At 57.0% G+C, this 21,437-nt stretch overlaps 1 protein-coding gene across 3 annotated transcripts; it reads right to left on the bottom strand.

The window, feature by feature from the left end:
- Positions 1-239: 239 nt before the first annotated feature.
- FCSK (fucose kinase) lies at positions 240-17,026 on the bottom strand. 3 transcript variants are annotated; one of them, XM_070388745.1, is made up of 25 exons: positions 16,487-16,764; positions 15,041-15,080; positions 13,227-13,331; positions 12,720-12,871; positions 11,968-12,018; positions 10,914-11,039; positions 10,523-10,595; positions 9,988-10,085; positions 9,568-9,648; positions 8,919-9,038; positions 8,571-8,742; positions 8,048-8,160; positions 7,321-7,422; positions 7,064-7,234; positions 6,530-6,594; positions 5,797-6,167; positions 5,019-5,229; positions 4,726-4,892; positions 4,410-4,631; positions 3,980-4,123; positions 3,706-3,825; positions 2,000-2,187; positions 1,824-1,923; positions 1,124-1,347; positions 240-951 (listed from the first exon to the last, which is right to left on the bottom strand). In XM_070388745.1, the coding sequence occupies exons 3-25, from the start codon at positions 13,306-13,308 to the stop codon at positions 865-867; spliced, it is 3,240 nt and encodes a 1,079-aa protein (XP_070244846.1). In that variant the 5' UTR covers positions 13,309-13,331; positions 15,041-15,080; positions 16,487-16,764; the 3' UTR covers positions 240-864. The 3 variants fall into 3 exon arrangements, with proteins under 3 accessions (XP_070244846.1, XP_070244843.1, XP_070244845.1); XM_070388742.1 differs by lacking the exons at positions 15,041-15,080; positions 16,487-16,764 and adding an exon at positions 16,787-17,026; XM_070388744.1 differs by lacking the exon at positions 16,487-16,764 and having other exon boundaries at positions 15,041-16,428.
- Between the last annotated feature and the right edge of the window lie 4,411 nt (positions 17,027-21,437).

Genomic DNA, 21,437 nt, shown 5'->3' with positions numbered 1-21,437 from the left:
CAAGACAGGTCCACGAGCTGCACTGAAACATGAAGGCAGAAGTCTGACTCCTCAGCCTCCTCTGGTGCCCAGAGCGGCACATGACAACAAGGGCCTCACCCAGTCCCAGACCCTCATCCCCTCTTGGCCCTTGGCACCAGAAGCTGGATCATCCCAGGGGCAGGTTCCCACACTCCCAGCGGGAACAGAAAGGATCTTCGTGAGGACAGCCTGGAATGCAGAGTGAATTTATTCCAGGAAGACTGAGAACCCACAGGTACGTGGTAGAGCTGCAGCATTGCTGGTTAAGGCCTCAGTTAGCAGCAGCTTGCTGCAGGACTCCACTGGCTCTCTGCCACAGGCATGTTCCCACTCCTCCATTGAGTCAGCCTGGGAGGGAGTGTTGAATAGGAAGTCTCTACTCAGGCAAAAACTGCACCTCTAAGGAAGGCCACAGGAAATGACCCCAAAGGCCTCTACAAGGTCGGCCTTACCAAGGGACCCCAGTGGTCTGCCAAGGCTGGTTGTCATTCCCTTCTTTCAGGCCCTGGTGGAGAGTGAGAAGACCAAGGCCCAAGCAAGGCCATTGGATTTGTAAAGGCCACAGGAAACGCTTAGCTTGGGACTTTCCTAGGTCCAGATGGAGCACAGGCTAAGCCTAGGCCACCATCAACCAGGTCTCAGTCCTGTTGCCGAGCACCGTCTCTGCTACACCAGGTTTTAGAAAGGGCCGGGCCAGAGCTTGGGTTGCTTTCCTTTGGAAGCAGGTTCACAGAGAAGTGGGTGGAGAGAAGACTGAACGCTCCCCTGAGGAAGGACAGCAGGGGCTGCTGTAGCTACAGGCTTTCTCCTCTTGCACAGGGACAAGCCTCAAGAGAAGGGGCCTCAGGTAGAGGTGTCAGTCCCCAGCAGCTGCAGGCTCAGGCCCTGAGTGTCCACTTCTACCAGGTGGATGCTGTAGTTCCCGAGGCCCTAGGAGCAAAGGATGGGAGGTGTTAGTGGGCTCTGCGTGGATTTCAGGCTCTCAGGAGGCTGGACTTGAGCTGCAGGGCCAAGGGGGCTTACAGCTGTAGCCCTGGTTAACTGGTGGGCCACAGGGAGGGCTCCTGTCCCCGCCAGTTAGCATACTCCAACCACCCGGTACCTTTGTCTTGGCCAGCACGGCCTCCAGAGCCTCCTTCTGCCGCGGTTCCTTGGTCAGTAGACAGAGAAAGCCTCCGCCCCCTGCCCCTGCCAGGCTCTGGCCGTGCACGTAGGGGGCCAGGACATCCATCAAAAGCCGCACCACCAGGGGCTCACAGCCTGGAGCCATGAGCTTCTTCTGCTCCCAGTATGATGTCAGGCACTGGCCCAGCAGAGGCAGACTCCCTGGGGTGGAGGCAGAAAGGGGGTCATCTGTAGGCTGGATGGGGTGCCCAGAGGCACTGCTTAACCGGTGTCCTGGTTCAGAACCTGGGTCCAGTACTGGCTGCAAGCAGGAGCTGTAAAAACCCCCTCAAGGAGTTTGAGCACAGAGCAGCTGGCATGTTACCCAGCACAGTGATCATTTAACTGTGGCCCTGATTAGCTCTGACTCCCTGGAACCCAGCTGTGAAGCCAAGCCTCTTCCCCCATCTGCTTCCCAGTAGGTGGGCTGGAGGCCTTCCCCAGGATGCAAGTACTGTCCTGAGACACGACTCGTACTTAAGTGTCGGACCCTGCAGAGGACAGACTGTAGGCCTCTGTCCCCGGGGGCCTCGTACCGAGGGCAGTACCAAGCCCTGCAGAGCCCCCTGGCCTCAGACCCACGAGCAGCAGCAGGCACTCACTCTGGGGTTCTGAACTCCAGTGGGGAAGCGCCTCACCTTGGCGGAAGGCTTCTGCACACTCCTCGGTCTGCTGCACCAGGCGGCGGGCGTTCTGCACAACGGCGGGCAGCCGGGCGTACCAGCTCCTCAGCACATCCTGCAGGGAGTGCAGGGGCCATGAGGCCAAGCCTCGCTGAGCAGTCCACCTCCTCCCTCCTGGGGCCAGGGCTCACCTGGAGCAGATTCCGGGCCAGGCGGGTCTTCCCAGTGTACACCAGCAGCAGGTGGTCATTGAGCTTCTGGACAAAGCCCTCAGGCACAGCGACCTCCTCCACTTCTACCTTCAGTGGCAGCTGAGCCTGGGAGCGCCCCACCTTGATGCCGGGCATGAGGCCACCCACCTGGTCCTGCCAGCCACCTCCTACGAGAGCCCCAGCCCCATTACCGCTGGGGCCTCCCTGGCCAAGCTTCCCTCTCCTGGTCCAGGCTCCTGGCCTTGCGTCCCTGGCCGGGACCAGCCTGGGAAAACAGCTTCCCTCACCAACACTGAGTCAGCTGAGCTGTACAGCTTCCGCCCCAGCCCCGGGTGCAAGACAAGCCCAGGGGAAGGGGCTTCATTCCAGAGCCCAAGCTTAGAACCTAACCCAAGGCCTGAGGTTTGCTGCAGACCTAATGTGTTCTTGGAACTGGGGTAAACCACATCAAAGGATTAAGACCTTACCCTAACCTTTCCCCCAGGGCAGGATGACACAGGACTCTCCCTACAGCGTAACAGTTCCTGCACCCCGTCTTGCCTGATAAAGGGTGTTGATGGTAGAAATAAGCTTTTCGGCATATCTTATCAAACTTTATATAAAATAGCTTGTTCACATTCTGCTTCAGTAATGAAAGGTATGGATCTCTTTTCTTCTGACGGCTATATAAAAATGTCAAAACCACAGGTCTTTGATACCTGGAGAAGGGCCTGCAAGGGTTTCGAGTATGAAACGCAAATGGCAGGAGGCATCTGGAACGCTTTGGCCAAAACGTGGTTAGTGTCAAGGCCTGGAACACTGAGAACTCCTTAATGGCACTCCTCCTCTCCAGGGCACCTGGCATAGCTTGTAATTATACGTTCATTTGAGTGGCTATTGATTAATGTTCGTCTCCAGCAGCCCATATGACTTCTGATGGCAAGGACCCTGGTTTTGTTCATTCTGTCCCCAGGGCCCAATGCAGAGTGGGTATCTGATAAGCAGTTGTCATTTGCCCAAATGAAGGATATGAACGGTACACTCCGAGAAAACTAAAAGGCTTCCCTATTGGGCCTTTGTGCTAACACCACCTATTACAGGATGTGAGTCAATACAGTGAGAGGAGGAGTTGGGCTACACGGCGGCCAGGGAAGAGACCATCGTCAGGCATCTGTGTGTCTCTGTGGCAGCTTCCTTCCAGGGCTGTGCTGGAGGGGAGGCTCGGCATCCCGAGGTGAGAGCACCCTGGAGCCAGACAGGCCTTGCTGCTCTCTACTGTGTGGACACTAAGGGGCCGCCACTGTGAGAAGCCTGGTGCTAGACACTCTGTATGACCATGGCCCTGTGCTGGGCGCCCCCTCAGGTGGTGGGGGCCCCAGCCAGGGGAGGGACAAGGTGCTGACAAGCAGGCTGAGAGGCCTGTCCCCTACTCCAAACCCAGTCCCGCCCTGAGGGACGGCCCTTAGGAACACAGACGGAAGGAATACCTAACAAGAAAGGTGTTGCACGGACTCTTAAGAGTATCTGTTTCTACATCAAGTCCTTTGAGGTAGAAATAGTTCATTTTGAAAGCACCAGAGAGAGTGTGAAAGGGATAAGAAGGCAACTCTTAATCACTGTGCAGCCCAGCGCAGCTGTGGGCGCTCTGCAGGTCCAGGGGAGCCCGTTTCTGATGACCCCCGTCCTGCCCCGGGGCAGCCCCCTACCTGTGGTGAGCACCTGCTCCAGGTGCAGGACTGCGTGGATCAGGGCCTCCGCGCCCACCACGCGGCCTGCGGCCCGCTGCACCGCCGCCAGGGCGGCCCCCGCCAGGATGCTGCTGGTGCCTGCAGGGCGGGAGAGAGGGCCGGCATGAAGCCGCTCCGCCAGCCCGTCCTGCCCCACCCACTCCCGCTCCACGAGGCAGGGCCCGGCGAGGGGGCCAGAGCGAGGCTGAAGGGGTGACCGGGCCGGTGTGCAGCAAGGGGCGGACCCACTCACCAAGGCCAGACCCGTGGGGCAGCTCAGACCAGGTGTGCAGCTCGAAGCCACCCCCGAAGGCACGTAGCAGCTGCTCCCTCAGCGAGAGCTCGGAGGAGACACTGACGATGCCCGCGCAGACGAAGGCTGCCTTCAGCAGCGCCCCTGCATAGGGAGCAGTCCCCAGCTGGGCGTTTGGTCTCCAGGGCGGAAACAGCCCCCAACCCGTCTCAGCGCGGCCAGGGGCTCAGCCCAGCAGCAGTGCACACCCCCTCCCCAGTCACGACAGGCCCTGCGGGCTCTGGGCAACAGCCCGCGGGCCGCTCTCCCTTCTGCACCCGTGTGGGCTGTTGGGGTGACGGCAGGGCGCCCCTCAGGCCTGGCCGCTGTGGCCTGAAGGCTCTGAGGCTCCGCCCCCACGCCCCGCCGCGCACGTGGCAGGCGCGCTGACCTGGGGCCTGGGGCTGGCAGTAACCCCGCATGTCGTCCAGGTTGCAACACACGATCTTCACGGCCATCTGGTCCTGCCGGGGCCCCACCGCCAGCCGCAGCTCGGGCTCCGGGATGCGGCGAGCCCTGGCCCCAATGGGCCGGCGGCTGTCCACTCGCACAGCCAGGCCCAGCACGGCCCCACCGAGCTCGTAGGCCAGGGGCGGCGTGTCACTCCAGCCCCCTGTGGCAACAGAACGAGACCCAGCTGGTCTCGAGGGGCTGCCAGCTCAGCTCTGGGGTGCCAACCCCCACCCCACGCTCCTCCATGGGCTCACCAGAGAAGTCCACCCGCGCCGGGCACTCCGCCACCACCCACTGCCCGGGCGCCGGCAACTCCACCGGCACGCAGCAGACGAAGCGCTGGGCGGACATCACAGCCCGGCGTATCAGCAGCTGTCCGGCCCCCTCGTAGTGGCGGGCGGCCCGCACCAGCAAGGCTGGCCTGCAGGAGGGAAGGTGGGGCCTGGGTCCCGACTGCCCCGGGGATCTGGGGCCGCCCCGCCCCTCTGGGCTCCCACCTCCAAGGCCGGCAGGGGCTCCTCCAGGGGCTCCGGCGCTCTCAGCCTACCTGCTCAGCCACCTGGCCCGCTCCCGGGTGAGCCCTTCCACGCCCCGCGCCAGGTCTCCACGCTCCAGGAAGGAGAAGGGCAACACCCACTCGGGGTTGGCCGCAGGCCCACTGCGCAAGCCGCCTCGGCCCTCCGCCATGCAGCCCAGGACGTCTGCCACACAGGCCAGGGCACGGGCGGCCACACCAGGGTCTTCCGCACCAGCTGCCACTGACGGACCAGGAGGCGGGCAGCTGCTGAGAAGCCCGTCCCCAAGGCCCTCTGCCCTCAAACACCCCAGACCCCTCACACCTCTGCTCTGTGGCCCCACCTGTATCCTGGCCTGAGAGTGCCCCCCAGTTCTCCGTCTGGCAAAGTTCTCATCCTGGTGAGTCCCAGCCCAGGACGCCCTTAGTGAGTAAGAGCTCAGTCTCGGGAAGCAAACCACCTGAGTTCATCCTCAGTCCCCCTGGGTGGCTGAGTGAACACCGTCAACAGGGAACAAGGCGCTGCCTGAGCCCCTGCTGGAGTGCTTCACCCCATCCGGCCCCCAGCGCAGAATGCACGCTCTGCCGATGCTCATGGGACCCAGAGGCTCAGCGCCAGGCCCCCACCTCTCCCCAAACCCCTCAATGACTCGGATGGAGCTTCCTAGCACCCAGACGGTTAACTCCACTTGTGTCTGCCCCCTGCTTTAGAGTCTCATGTCTCACTAATGCCTGAGGTTGACGACCCAGAGGACAGATAGGGCAGGTGATGCGGGGTCTGGCTTCCCAGCTGGGTGCCCAGCACACTCACCCTGGTCCAGCGTGGCCAGCAGGGGCCCAGGACAGCCCTCGTGGACGGCAGCCCAGGTCAGCGGGCGCAGGCTGAGGTCCTGCCGGGCCTCCAGCACGTGCCGCGCCTTGTGCAGGGCCTGGCGGAAGAACAGGTCCCGGCGGGCGGCCAGCGTGGCGCCCCGGTCCAGGCACGGCTGCAGCTGCTCCCAGGACAGACGCCAGCAAGCCCGCCAAGCGCGCAGGGCCCGGCCCCCATCCTCCTGGGGATCCAGCATCCACAGCAGATCCCTGGGCCCCGGGGCCCTCGAGGGGTGGAGCACGGGGAAGAGACGGGCACTGAGGAGGCAGCGCTCAGTGAGGGGCACGTCCGGGTCCCACAGGTCCCAGTCCCTGAGGTGGGGAGAAGCCGCATCAGCAGGAAGGGAGCACGGTCCCCCAGCCCCGACCACCTGTCAGCGGGGGCCTGGCTCCTTCCTGGGGACAGGACCAAGCCCTCCAGAGACGGCACAAGCGAGCGATTCAGGGCGGGAGGCCCAGCTGCCCTGCCTCCTTTCCCAGGCCGCTGAACAAAATCCCAGAGCCTGGGCACGGTCAATAATTTGGAATAGCCCAGGGGGAAGATGCTAGGGCAGATGAGGCTGCTCAAAACTACCCCAGGCCCCAGGGATTGAGGGAGGTGGGCCCTGAGCCTCCAGGCAGCTGCCACCCCGGCTGCCAAGGCCCACGGAGCCCCATGGGGCCATCCACCCTACCGGATGCCCGTCTTCTGGAAGAATTTACTCCAAGACATGTTGAGATATGTTCCTGTTCCCTGTCTCTGGGAGAAGAGAAGGAAGCAGTCAGGACTGATGGGACCACAGGAAGGGGTTAGGGAAAATAAGGCCAGGGGACTGGGGTCGCAGGAAGAGAGACGGGGGCACACGGGCAAACAGGTCCTGAACCAGCGACAAGCCCTGGCACCTCCAGATGCCTGCCCAGGGGCCTGGGACCCAGAGCAGAATGCTGGCCTCCGGCCTGACCCACTGCAACTGGCTCTGCAGCCAAGGCGGGTCGCTTCCTTCTCTGAACCTCAGTCTCAGCCTGAAAAATGGGGGTAGGAGTCCCCAGCTAGCCAGGAGCAGGGAGGGAAAGGCCTGCTGAGGCCCTACCGGCCGCATCCTCCTCACAGCCTGTATTCCCCAGGTGAGCGCTCGCAGAGCCCCGCAGGGGAGTGGGCGCTGTGCTGAGGACACTGGGGCTGCCCAAGGCCTAAAAACGGGGGTGAGGGGAGGCCGCTGAGCACCTACCTCCCAGCTGTCCAGGCGGCCCACGAGGGTGAAGGCCCGGCTAGGTGCACCGTGCAGCTGCACGTGGTGTCCCCGCAGGACAAGGTCACGCAGCTCCACACCGTGCAGCGCCTGGGACTGGGCCACGTCCAGGCCACTCACGAAGCAGCCAGTGCCAACGTGAATGGGGCCCTGGGGGGGAGAGGACGGGGTCTGCGTGCTCAGCGGAGTCCAGGCACGCCCCAGAGCGGGCTTCCCCACCACACGCCCGGCCTCACCCGTAGGTGGCAGTGCTGCAGGACACTCCCGGGGCCCAGCCGCACGGGGCCCTCCAGCAGGCAGCTGACCACAGCGCTCCCGGCCTCCAGCAGCGGCCGCTCCTGCAGACCCGGGAGAAAGCTGTGAGGCCCCAGCAGGGGCGGCCCCAATCCTCCTCCACAGCCCGGCCCCAGCCAGAACTCCTGCCGCTCCCCACGCCTGTCGGCCCGCCAGATCCCTCTCTGCACCTCCCTGGCCCCAGCCTTAGGCCAACTCCCACCCCATCTTGGTTCCTGCTGTTCCGCCAGGGGCACGCTCCCCTCCAGAGCAAACCTGAACCCAGAAATGGGGGTCCCACCAGATGACAGCCCCCCAGAAAACTCCCACCTGTCCAGCTAGTCCAACCCCTGCCACCCTGAGTGTTGCCTCTGCACTCTACCTGCCCATCACCATGAATTTGCCTGACTCCCTGAGCAGACTCTTCAGAAAGGGTTAGGGGGCACTCTTTAGCTTCTCAATCAGTCAGACTGGGATGTAGAATCCTGACTTGGCTACTTCTGGCTCTGTGGCCTTAAGCAAGTTACTTAACCTCCCTGAGCCTCCAGTGACTCCTGTGTGAAATGAGGTAATAACACCTACGCTCACAGTCTGTCCCAAGCATGCTGTTCCCGCCCCTCCCTGCAGCCCCCATGGCCACCAAGCACCCTGTAGGCACCTCTGCGGGCCTCACCTCCAGGCAGGTCTTACCTCCACCTGGGAGTGTATGACCTGGGCCCCCAGAGCCCCTGGGGATGTGAGACTGTGCAGGAACTCACTGGCTGAGTTGGTCATATAGCTGTAGCTGCCATCAGGGACATACGCTGTAGAGACACAAGTACTGACCTCAACGCCCTGCCTCCTGCGGCTCTGACACCAGGCTGGGCCACCAGAAAACACGGCCTCATCAGGGCCTGGGAGGGCAGACGTGAAAACGAGCCCACTGTGCTGATGGGGAAGCTGAGATCCAGAGAGGCTCGGCAACCTGCCCAAAGTCACCCAGCTACAAAGCAGCAAGACCAGGACAGGAGCCCAGGAATGAGACGAAGAAAGAAGGGAAGCGGTATGTCAGCCCAGGGGACTTGGAACTGGGAGAAGGTAGCTGTCCCGCGCAGGTGCTCATGAGGCCGGCCTGGCCTAGGGGCCCAGAGGCCAGCGGGTGAGGGAGGAGCCTCCCCTGGGGGTCCCCACTCCCAAGGCTTCCCTACCCAGAGCGCAGAAAGGCAGGACCCACCCACTGTGAGCGGCTGACCGCGGAGCTGCCTCCATAGCTCAGCCCGGGCGCCGTGCAGATAGCCCGCGACGTCCGCGTCACCTTGCCCCATCTCCGGGGGCCGCCCCACCAGGAAGTCCTCCCTTTGCACGTTCCGGGCCATGCAGAGCAGGATGTCAAAAAACAGAGACAGCTGGGACAGGGGTGGGCACTACTGTCAGTGGGCTCTCCGGCTGAGTGGGGCCCGCTCCCTCCCCAGAGACGCGGACACACAGAGGGGAACAGACTGGCTGGAGGCCCCGCAGCCAGACCAGTAGCATCAGGGCCTCTCGCCCATGTCAAGGCCTCCCGGTCCCCAGTCCCGGGCACCTGGCCAGGCCGGGCTCCAGAGTCTAAGCCCAGATAGGTGCAGGCATCCAGAGGCGGGCTCACGTGGGTGGCCAGGAGGCGCTCAGCAGTTTCCACAGAGAAGAAGACAACCCCGGACACCTGCAGGGAACCCCACAAGGGTCAGGGAGGAGACCCTGGGTCCAGGCGTGTGCCTGAGCTGGGGAGGGCGGGGGCAGACAGGCCCCCCAGGCCACACTGGACAGGGTCTTCATCTTCTGGGCTACTGTAGCGCCGGGACTCCAGGCTGACTGGAGGCAGCTCCCCACCAAAGGCCCCTCAACAGGCACCTTCTGGGGACCCCTCAATTTTCAGGGCTCCTCCATCTTCCCTATGGCCTAGTCCCAGACTCTTACGCACCTCTTACATCTCTGTCCTTCCTTCTAGAAAGATCCCTCGAGCCTGCTTCTGGCCCTTCTCATTCAGGACAAGACTCTGAATGCCAAGGCTAACCCTGTCCTTAGGTTTTGGCGCCACCTGCTCCCCTGAATACCCGTTCCAGATCTGCCTCAGATTCTGGTTCTAGCCTTCCTGGAAGGAGGAGGGCTCTGCCCTGGGCAGGAAGGCAACCCCTCCCTCTCCCATCCCATAAAGTCTCCAAGCCCCCCACCCTGGGGGCTGGCAGCCGTACCAGCGGCACACGCCCATCGGGCCTGGCGCATCGTTGTATCTCTGCCTCAGTGCCCTGGTAGTAAATGTCCAGAACGAAGCCCTAGGTGAGAGGAGGAGACAGAGTTAGGAAAGGAGGCAAAGAGACCGAGAGGGAGGGTGTTCTCCAGGTGCAAACCTCTGATGCAGTCTGAGAGAGCCGGGACACTCCCCAGACACCAGTGCCCAAGACCTCCCCCAGCCCCACGGCAGACCGTCTCCACGGCTTTGAATGTCTCCACAGCCCCAAGTGCAGGCACGGAGCCCGGCACAGGATTGGGGGCAACTCGTGTTTGGCAAAAGACTAAGTGAGCACAGGAGCTGCTGCCATGGGGAAAACCTCAAACCCAGGCCAGCCAGGAGTCAGGACCAGGCTGCACAGACCACGGGCCCGGGGTCCTACCTCAGAGTCGGTCAGGTAGACACCATGGCTCCGGGCGTAGGCCATGCTCCCCGGAAGGGCGATCCCTCTGGCTCCCCGGAAGCCGTCCCAGCTGATGCCTGTGGGTGGGGGAGTCAGGAGGCTCTCCAGGGACCCCAACCCAAGGCAAGGGCAGTGGCGGCGGGGGGGCCCTGCCAGGAGGCATGCACTCAGGGCAGGCCTGTGCAGGCACCTCTAGAGAAAGGACGTTTCCATGGTTTCCAACATGGGCATTCCTCTGGGAGAATGACAGCACCTTACCCCCCAGGCTTGTCCCCGGAGCCCTTGGGGGCCAAAGGGACAGACTGGGTGTCTCCATCCCACGGACAGGAGAGGGAGGCGCGGCAGGGGAAGCCTGCCTCCTGCTCTAGGCTCCATCCCGAAAACCTCAGAGCATCCCTTCCGCAGGGGCAGCAGCAGGGGCAGCGGGCCAGGCCGAGATGGCGGGTGGGGGAGGAGAGGCAGAGAGGGCGCAGCGGCGCCTAGAGAAGGCAGCCGCAAACCTCCGCAAGCTCACCTGGGTGCGGAGGCACCGACAGCAGCATGTCCGTGCTGCAGACCCACACGCCCGGCGGGGATCCCGGGCCCAGCTGGGGAGAGAGAGAGCTGGCTGGGCCCAGTCCTGCCCATGGGCACGGCCTCCGCCTGTTCCGGGGGACTAGGCTGCTGAGGGGACGGGGTCCCCTGACCTGCGATGCCCATGCCCACCCTCCCACCTACTTTTGGGGCCACGCCTCCCCCAGGGCGGCATACTACTCTCCTGAAGCGCCCCCTAAAAGCTGGCACCCAAAGCCATTGTTGGTAACTAAACGTGGGCTCCCAAAGCCATTGTTCTGGCGTCCCCTGTCTCAGCCAGCAAAGACCATGGCTGGGGCACAGTGGGGAACAGGACAAGGGCCCGGCCTCACCCGATGGCTCATGATGTCCAGCAGGCAGTCCAGGTTGCAGACCACGGCCTCCACGGGGGCCTGGGGGTTCTCCACAGGGAGGCAGGTGAAGGCCCGGCCACAGTCATCAAAGGGGAAGTCTCGGCCCTGGGGGAGCGGGGACAGGCAGAGGAGCCTGGGGCAGAGGGCCGGAGCGGAAAGCCACCAGGCTCTGGACTTTGACAAGGGTTTTTCTCATATAACTTTTCCATGTAATTTTTGAAATGACTATGGTAAAAAATTAGACAATGCAGATACACAAAAGGAAAAAGACCCCCTCAGGGATAATAACCATTGCCCTCATTTTTGAGGTATATCCTTTCATATACCTCATATGCAGACTATGTTTTTACAAAAACTTAAAAGGTGGAGAAAATAGAACTTCACACACACACATAGGAGTGTAAGTCAAACTGGAGAAATAAGATTGGGAACCACATCAAAATCAATATCCTGGCTGTGGCTATACTATAGTTTTGGAAAATATGACCATTGCAGGGATCTAGGCAAGGTTTACAGAGGTTTCTCTCTGGACTATTTCTTATATGTGCATCTATGATGATCTCAACCAAACTTTCAATTAAAAAAGCCGAGATCATTCTATTCAAACTTGTGTGACTCACCTTTTTCACTAAATAATGAAAACACATTCACTGACACTCACAGTGAGCCAGGTCCAGCCCCAATTTAAACATTTAATGGGCCATCTCAACACTTCCACATGAAGGAGGAAGTGCTAACCAAGGCCTAGAAATGATCACGTGACCACTGCCCCAGGTCACAGAGTCAGTCAACGCACAGGTGAGTGCAGAGAGTTAAATGGACCTTTTAATCGCTGTCTAACATTCCTCCAGAGGATATGCTGCTTTTATTTATCCAATTCCCCCTTTTGAACACCTGGATCAATTCTGATCCTGACGCTTCCGAACGTGCACAGTGGACACCTTGCACAGAGGAAGGCGCCCTCTAAGGTCCCGTCCAGCCCCAAGAACCAATGGCTCCCTCCTGCGTGGGCCCTGCCGGGCATTCTACTAACCATGTGCAGGATGAGGATCCAGGCCGAGTGCAGAACATCTGACGTGACCACCTATCAGAAGTGGGAGAGCCCTGTTGACAGAGGTCTGGACAGATGGCAGCCAAGGATGGCAGCCTCCCCTCCAGGGAGAAACCCCAGCACCAGTCCACACAAGTAGCAAAGCAATAACAGGTAAGACCAATGGCCAGAGGCAGGCACAAGACAGCCCTGGCCCCTCCGGGATGAGGGGACAAAGCGGCCTGGCGGTGGGGCCACCCCTGCCCCACTTGTAGGGAAACTTGCAGACGATAGCGTGGGGCTGGCTGGCAGCCACACAGTGGTCCCCCAGCTCACTGGCACCACTCCCAGTGCCAGGCTGCAGCCACAGCTGCAGCTACCCTCCCTCCCTGTGCCAGGGCACCACGCCAGCAGGGTGACCGACTGAAGTGACTGGGTGTGTGCGGGACGTGGGCTGGTGCCCTACCCTCGGGGGCTGCTGCATCCCAGCTCCAGCAAGCCACTGCCACGTGGGAAGGAGAGCCCAGGGTGGCAAGACGGATTTTTCAAGAGTTCCGACACTGGCTCTGAACTACTACCAAAGGCTGGCCCTGTGTTTTGCCCTCACCTGGGTGAGTCTGCCCAATCTACAGACGCAAACATGATGCTGACCCTGAATGGGGCAGGGCGGTGGGGCCCGAGGAGCGGGACCAGGGAAAGCTCTGATTGAAGCCCCCACCCTGCCGTGCTGAGGAGGGGACATCAGGACCACTCACGGTGAAGCCTGCGCGGGCGCTCAGGTGCTCAGCAGCCACCAGCAGGGCATTGAGGGTGGCTCCCCCACTGCCCACGTGAACCTCAGGGTCCTCCACAGCCAGCAGCAGCGTTCCGGCAGGGATCTGCTCTCGCTTCTGCCGTATTTCCAGCTCTGCAGTCAGAACACGGCTGGGACCTGCCCCCCAGCACCCCACCCCCAGTCCCGAGCACCTAGAGCAAACCTCCCAACCGCCATTATTTTCTCTTCTTTGACTTAGCACCTTTTCATCTAGTAGCTCATTAGATCTTTTCCCAACTCAGTGAGGTAAGGACAGTTACTCCCACTTCACAGATGAGAAAACCAAGTCTCAGTGAACTGACATGTGTCTGAGGTCACATGGCAAGGAAGAAGCAGAATCTAGGTTTGAACCTGGGACTGCCTGGCTCCTGGGGCTCCAGGGATATGTGGCAAGGAACAGGGAGTGGGTTCTACACCAGGGGCAGCATGCAGAGGGAGGGTCAACTACCTCTCTGGAAGACCTCAACGCTGTCCTTGTACTGACACGTCAGGATGATGACCGTCCAATCAACCCCCTTTGGCTGCTCCATTCTGGCCAAAGTTGAAGGGTTTCCTGGGCAGAGATACAGAGGTATGTGAATGTGTTTAAATTATCATATCCTAAAATTGATTTTTCTGGTTGTAAATAGTTTTATGAGTTTTAACACACATATAGATTCTTGTGGTCACTACCACCATCTGCATCTCAAAGAACTACACCTCAACCATTTACAGTCACACCCTCCTCCATGCGGCACCTCTGACAACCAGCCATCCGTTCTCCAGAGCTATAGCTGGAATGTACTCTTTTGAGATTGTCTTCTTTCACTCAACACAGCGCCTCTGAGATCCATCTGAGTTGGCTAAGCATAGCCGTAGCCCTTTCTCCTTTTTTGCCAAGCAGTGCTCCATCGCCTGGACATTCCACAGTCTGTTTCTCCACCCACCCACTAAAGGAAGGATATCTGGGCTGCTTCCAGGTTTTGGTAATCATGACTAGAACTGCTGTCAACATTCACGTGTAGATTTAACATGAACATAAGACATCTCTCCAGGTGGACACTGAGGTATGGGATTACTGGGTCACGTGATCAGTGTATCTTTGACTTTATCAGTTTGGGTACATGAGATTTCCTCAGAAGAGGAAGAAAGGAGAGGGGGTGGCGTTGACAGCGGCCCCCCGCTTAAAGCACGGGGCCACCCTTTCTGTACCGCAGGCCCCTCATCACCCAATCGCTGGCTCTGAGCTGAGGCTGGGGAGGGAGGCTCTATGTCCAGGCTCCTGAGGGTGCGGGCAATTCCCTGCAAAGAGGGAAGCTCTGGGAGGGGTGCACCAGTCTGTTCAAGGGCAGTGTGCCCACAGCACCCACTACAGGGCCCTCGGAGGGGACGTCCCCTCTCAAAGACTCCAAGCCAGATGGGGCTGCAACCCCACCTGTCAGTCACCTTCCTCCAGAGCACTCTGAGCAGTGGGGGGAAGGTGAGGCCGAAGCCACAGCTTCACCCACTCCTATCCCCGCGACGCTCCTGTCCTGCCACGTAAGAACAGTCTGACTGCCAAGGCTCAGCCTCCCCAAGACCTCCATAGCGGGTCCTTAGAAGTGCACTGCCAGCGGTGGTGCCACGCAGCAGCCCCCAGAGCTCAGCATGGGGAGGGCCAGTGGGGCGAGCTGTGGGGCACCCCAGAGGTGCCCTGAGCACACCTCCGTCCGCAGTCCACCCGCATTCCAGTCGGAGCCAACAGGAACCTGAACCTCAGTCCATTTCTTCCTGTGTCAGACTCTGCTGCCACAAGCCGTGGTTCAGGCTGACAGATACTGCCACTTAGCAACACCCACACTCCCACAAGCTTCCAGGGAAAGCCTCTGCCACTAACAGAAACTGCTCGGCTCCCCACTCAGCTCAGGAGGGGAATCCAGAGGGAAATCCGAGCAGGAGATCTTGGCCAGGGATCTGAGGTCAGAGGCATTCCCTAGGTTACCCATCAGGCCTTCCCAGTGAAGGGTGTGGCTGGGGATTCCAGGCTGGCCACCAACTCCCTGTGAGACCTTTGGCACCCCCTAACTGGCTCTGGCCTCCGGTGGTAGGAAGCATAATGGCAGATGCCCCCCATCTCGTTCACATGGAGGCCCAGCAACCCATCAACCAACGACTGGAAGAAGACAGACCCGCTCAGACAAGATGGGGATCCCCCGGGAGGCCTCCTTGGTGCCAGAACTCCCCATTCAACCCAACAGAAGCTGTCTCAGAACCACACTGCAGTCTGAGAGCTTCCGGGCATACCTCCTGTCTTCCTTCCAGTGTTCTGTCACAGGAAGTGGACCTGGAATGCAGACAGACAGCTCTCCCAGCTTCCTCCAGGTCCCTCCCCTTCCTCCCTCCCCCAATAAATCTCTTGCAAGTTTAATCTCATCCTGTTGTCTGCTTTTCTGAGGACCTGAACCAGTATGGCAAGTACATCATTTTTCTATCAGCACCATCAAAGGAAAAATTACTCTAAGAACCTCTAAATATCTGGGAAGTACTCTCTTGATCCTTAAAGATGAAGAAACTGAGACACAGAGAGATTGACTTGCCCAAGGTCACACAGCTAGCAAGCGGTAGAGCCAAATCTGAACCCAGACACCTTTTTTCCAAAGTCCATTCTCTTTACCACTACACCAAACCTGCTTTGTAGGACTGAAAATAGAACAAAAGTACTAAATATATGTAAAGTGCCCAATACAAGGTGACAGTGAATCAAGGATGGCATTAAAGATGGCCGCTGTTAAGAGTTAGCTCACCCACTCACTCTGACCCATAGTTAAGACACTGATTTTTCGTCCTCACAACACCACTGCCAGGGAAGCATTCTGTCCAGTTCACAAATGTTAGTTGATACTGCAGTCATGACTGGGGCCTGAGTCGCTCAGATTCTTATTTAGGTAATGGGGATAATGAAGGTCATATACAGCTTGTACAGACAGGTCAGGTGTGTCCAGCTCCAAGATTGATGTCCTTATGCACCCTGCAGAAACAAGACCTCTCTCCTGGAGTCTTCACCCTCTGTCATACTTAACATTTGTACGGAGATCTTAGATAGCAAGGCCTCTCTATTCCAACATTCTACACACTTCCAATAGAGCTTCACCTACCGAGGTCAAGTTGAAAAGGTTTTTAATGCCCTCAGCCACACGCTGCCCAAAATTAGGATAGGGAAGGGAGTCAGGGACAGAATAAAATAAGGCCTCTTCATATTTGCTTCTTGAAGAGAAGTAGGGCAGTGATTTTGCATTTTAAAGGGGAAAAAGTAGTTTCACGGAGGGATCTGATTTGCCTTCTGGGGAAAAAGGAAGGCAGAAGGAAAGTGATTGGAAGTAGAGCTGCTAAGTCACTTCAGTCATGTCCTACTCTGTGCGACCCCAGAGATGACAGCCCACCAGGCTCCCCCGTCCCTGGGATTCTCCAGGCAAGAACACTGGAGTGGGTTGCCATTTCCTTCTCCAATGCATGAAAGTGAAAAGTGAAAGTGAAGGCGCTCAGTCGTGTCCGACTCTCAGCGACCCCATGGACTGCAGCCTTCCAGGCTCCTCCATCCATGGGATTTTCCAGGCAAGAGAACTGGAGTGGGGTGCCATTGCCTTCTCCATGGAAGTAGAGATTACACTGCAAATCACACAAAGGAAATATAGTTGAGATAAGCGGATAATGACGAGACCCGACGGGGTAAAATGAGGCAGGAAAAGTGACCTCAAAGGGAAAGTCACCAGCCCGGCACCCAGCGGCCCAGCCGCCTGGAGTCCCTGTCCTGGGTGTCCCCAAGTCTCAGAGCTCCTGTAAGAAGACCTGGGCCAACGGGATGAGGGGCCTGCAGCCACCCCACAGCAAGCGGGCGCTCGGGGGCGCCGCCAGAGTTCGAAGAGACTCTTCCCTGTAAGGAAACCGGCAGCCAGTGGCCCAGCTCAGTCCTGCGGGCCCAAGAGGTGGGCAGCGGTCGGCGAAACGGCTGGCGGCACCCGCGCGGCGCCGGGTCCGCGCACACCCACATACCTGCCTGCGCCCGGCGCCCCGCGCCGCCAACTCTCCAAGGCGGGGCGGCGCATGCCTCGCTGCGCGTCCTGGGAAGTGTAGTTTCAGCGCTCTCCCCGCCCGGGGTGGTCCCTCCCCGATTTCCAGCTCCGAGCGACCTCGCGGGTCTTCAGACATGGTCCGAGTAACTCCTTCCTAAAGGGCAGTGAGCCGTCCCTTCGAGAAGGGGTGTGGAGGGGAGACGGTGGCTCCGCGGGGCAGCAAAACTACAACTCCCAGAGGAGCCAGGGCGTCTCCAAGACAGAACGCGTTTCCTGAGGCTCGAGTTCTAGGCTTGGGGTGTGTCCATTTGTTTAGCCCGGGGCCGGGGAGTCCTGAGGGTGCGGCGGAGCGGGCCGCAGCTCTGCTCCGCAGAGGCAGAAATCAAACTCGGAGAAGAAACCCACAGGCGTTGTCCCAGCGTAAGCGACCACCGTCCGATTGGCAATTTACCAGGCTTGCACGGGTTCGTCACGTGGGTCCTTCGGTAGAAACGTCACAACTCTAGTGAAAAGATGTGTGGCTCTTTCGGAAAAGTTATGAATGGCAGCATTGTTTGTAATCCCGGAAAAGTGGAAACGCGCGCGCGCTCAGGGTACTGGAAAAATAAATTAGGCACATCCATTCAATGGAATACTATGCAACAGAGATAATTGGCTAGGTCGACATATGCAACAGGGAAAAATGTTCAAGACATTTTGTTAAAGAATATTATGTATGGGAAGCTACTCATGTCAGAAATAATGTCTGTGGACATAATAGTACATATGGACAGGAACAGGACTGGAAGGAGAGCGCCAGAAGGAGGATACTGCCAGGAATGGGCATGGGCAGGGAGACCTTGAACTTCATTTGCACTACTTAAATTTTTCTTAGAGAATGTACTTTACAAAACTGCAGTCGTTAATAGGGAGCCTGGGAGGCCCAAGCAGTGGGTTTCAGAAAAAATGTGACATTCCGCTCACTTTTTGTAACCTTGGCCAGTCACATGGCAATTTTGTGTCGTGTACTCTTTATCTGTGAAATGGGGTAATAATTGTATCAAATGTCTGAGATTATTATGAGGATAAGATAAATTCTTGACTTCATAGCAGATGCTCCAAAATTACTAACCCTTGTTCCGACTATTGCTGTTATTCCCACGTGGCCCCCTTAAAGCTGGATCAGTGGTTTATTCCCTGTTGTATCCTCAGTCACTGGAACATGCCTGGGACATCATCCGTGGTTAAAACAATGTGTTAAATGGTGGAATGAATAAAGAGCAATCCCCTGCTCAGCTCCCACTTCCCCACTTCCTCCCAAAACCTCTCTCCACCCCACTTTCTCCCACTGCAGTCACCCCCTCTCTTCACTTGGCCCAGGTCTCCTCCTCCTTCCTTCACCTCAGCGCCCCGCTCCTTCTCCTATGAACCCAGGAGGCCTCCAGGAAAGCTGTTCCTAGCAATGCAGACCCTGCTCTGCAGTGGAGGAGAAGGAAGGGGTGCCTGCAGCTGCAGCCCTGGGGGTGGCTCAAGGAAAACACTGAGCTCCAAGGAGTTCAGAGGCCAAGGGCTTCCCCCTACATCCTAGGGCAGGCAGGCTCGCTGGGTCGGGCTCCAAGGCCACTAGTAAAGATATTCACAGAAGTTTTTTTAATGAGCTCAAGTCCTCAGTGCAGCTTGTCAGCAGCAGACACAAAAACGTGTAGCTCTCTACCCCCATGATCTGGGGTAGACAGAGCCATAAAAAAAAAAATCTGATGTTATAATATAGGATAGATTCTAGGGTTTGAAATCAGACAAATCCTCTCCAGTTCTCATCACTTTCTGACAGTGTGAGCAAACCACTCAAATTCTTTGAGCTTCAGTTTCTTCCTCTGTAAGAATACAATAGTATTTGCCTAATGGTCTGGCACAGTCCCTGGCACAGAGTAGGCATCCAGAAGTGAAGTGAAGTGAAAGTCGCTCAGTCGTGTCTGACTCTTGGCAACCCTGGGGACTATACAGTCCATGGCATTCTTCAGGCCATAATACTGGAGTGGGTAGCCTTTCCCTTCTCCAAGGGATCTTCCCAACCCAGGAATCAAACCCAGGTCAAATGCAGGTCTCCTGCATTGCAGGTGAATTCTTTACCAGCTGAGTCACAAGGCAAGTCCAAGAATACTAGAGTATAGATAGCCAATCCCTTCCCCAGTGGATCTTCCTGACCCAGGAATCAAACTGGGTTGTCCTGCATTGTAAGCAGATAGTTTACCAACTGAGCTATGAGGGTAGTCCAAGTAGGCATCCCACTTCCTTATTAAACATGCTGCTAGAGTGTGAGGGTGCAAGACTGGAAGCCTTCTTGGAGGAGTTGCAATCTGAGACGAGTGGCTGCTGCTGGTAGCAGGAAATCCCTCTGGGAGTCAGGGCTACCCAGGGATATCTTAGGTTGAGTTCCCTAGATGCAGAACCAGACAAAGGGATTCTTGTGAGAGTGATTTTTTAGGGTAGTAAGGGAGACAGAATAAGGCAGAGGAAGAAGCCAAGCAAAGATGGTTAAGTCCAACACGACTGAAGCAACTTAGCAGCAGCAGCAGCAGCCTCCGCTGGGCTGGAAGAAGCACAAGCTGGAATCAAGATTGCCTGGAGAAATCTCAATAACTGCAGATATGCAGATGACACCATCTTTATGGCAGAAAGTGAAGAGGAACTAAAAAGCCTCTTGATGAAAGTGAAAGTGGAGAGTGAAAAAGTTGGCTTAAAGCTCAACATTCAGAAAACTAAGATCATGGCATCTGGTCCCATCACTTCATGGGAAATAGATAAGGAAACAGTGGAAATAGTGTCAGACTTTATTTTGGGGGGCTCCAAAATCACTGCAGATGGTGATTGCAGCCATGAAATGAAAAGACGCTTACTCCTTGGAAGAAAAGTTATGACCAACCTAGATAGCATATTGAAAAGCAGAGACATTACTTTGCCAACAAAGGTCCGTCTAGTCAAGGCTATGGTTTTTCCAGTGATCATGTATGGATGTGAGAGTTGGACTGTGAAGAAAGCTGAGCGCCGAAGAATTGATGCTTTTGATCTGTGGTGTTGGAGAAGACTCTTGAGAGTCCCTTGGACTGCAAGGAGATCCAACCAGTCCATCCTGAAGGAGATCAGCCCTGGGTGTTCTTTGGAAGGAATGATGCTAAAGCTGAAACTCCAGTACTTTGGCCACCTCATGCGAAGAGTTGACTCATTGGAAAAGACTCTGATGCCGGGAGGGATTGGAGGCAGGAGGAGAAGGGAACGACAGAGGATGAGATGGCTGGATGGCATCACTGACTCGATGGACGTGAGTCTGGGTGAACTCCAGGAGTTGGTGATGGACAGGGAGGCCTGGCGTGCTGAGATTCATGGGGTCTCAAAGAGTCGGACACGACTGAGCGACTGAACTGACTGATTGAGCCTCAGTCTCATCCTCTGGAGATCTCAGGAGCATAAAATGCACCACAGGGCTTATTTTAGAAACAAGGAATCTGGACTTTGTACCCCACATCAGTCGTTCTTTGGCTATGGGTGGGCCAGGGGGAGGTAGGGAAAAGAGGAGCAAAATTTCCTGGGCATCTCCAGGCAAAGCAGTTCACAGGGACTGATAACAATTCTCCGGAGACGAGTCAGCTATGAGATGCTAGCAGGCAGCACTCGTGACAGCTGGGGAATGGGTGGTTCATCCCTGTGAAAGTGTATAACCAAGAGCATTTACTGCAGGGGAACTGCTGAAGAGATGGGAGCTGGATGATGAAGATGAGAAGAGGATAATAAACTCTCCTACCAGTCTTTCAAGGAGAAATTTAAACAGCTGATTATTTCTTCTTCTTTTTTTCCTTGCCATTCCACGTGACTTACGGGACCTTAGTTCCCTGACCAGGAGTGGAACCTGTGCCCCTGCAGTGGAAACATGGCGTCCTAACCCCTGGACTGACAGGGAAGTCCCTGGTATGGTTGTAAATAATCAAAATCCAGACCTGATAGGATAACCAAATAGGTAACCCTTTCTGGAGAGCTATTAAGTGAACTTTATCGTTAAGTGGCCATCTTCCCCAAAGCCTGACTTGCCTTTTCCAAATATCTTATGCAGCATTTTCCAAAGAGTGTTGCTATAGGATGTGAATATATCTATATACATGCTACAGGATGTACATACATACATATATATGTACATATATTCTATAGGATGTGATTATACATTAATAGTAGGATATACTAGGATGGCAACCCACTCCAGGATTCTTGCCTGGGAAGTCCCGTGGACAGAGGAACCTGGTGGACTATAATCCATGGAGTCACAAAGAGTCAGACACGACTTAGCAACTAAACAACAACACAGGATGTTAACAAGTGTTGCTTCAGAAGAGCTACAGATCCACTAAATAAAGGTAAAGGGGTTTATTTTATCCCCACAACTTTAAAATAAACAGACTGAGTAAGCAAAGTGTGTATATATGTGTGGATATATATATATGCATACAATGAAATACTACTCAACCATAAAATAATGAGATATTAATGCATACTGCAACACGGATGAATCGAAAATATGCAAAATGAAAGAACTCAGGCAAAAACTACTAAATATTTTATGATTCCATTTATATGAAGTGTTCAAAATAGTTAAATCCATAGAG

This window comes from Bos mutus, chromosome 18 (assembly GCF_027580195.1).
Source record: "Bos mutus isolate GX-2022 chromosome 18, NWIPB_WYAK_1.1, whole genome shotgun sequence".
In the NCBI taxonomy this organism is placed as follows: domain Eukaryota; kingdom Metazoa; phylum Chordata; class Mammalia; order Artiodactyla; family Bovidae; genus Bos; species Bos mutus.
Note: the sequence above shows the minus strand (reverse complement) of the source record. Positions and strands in the feature narration are given on the sequence as shown.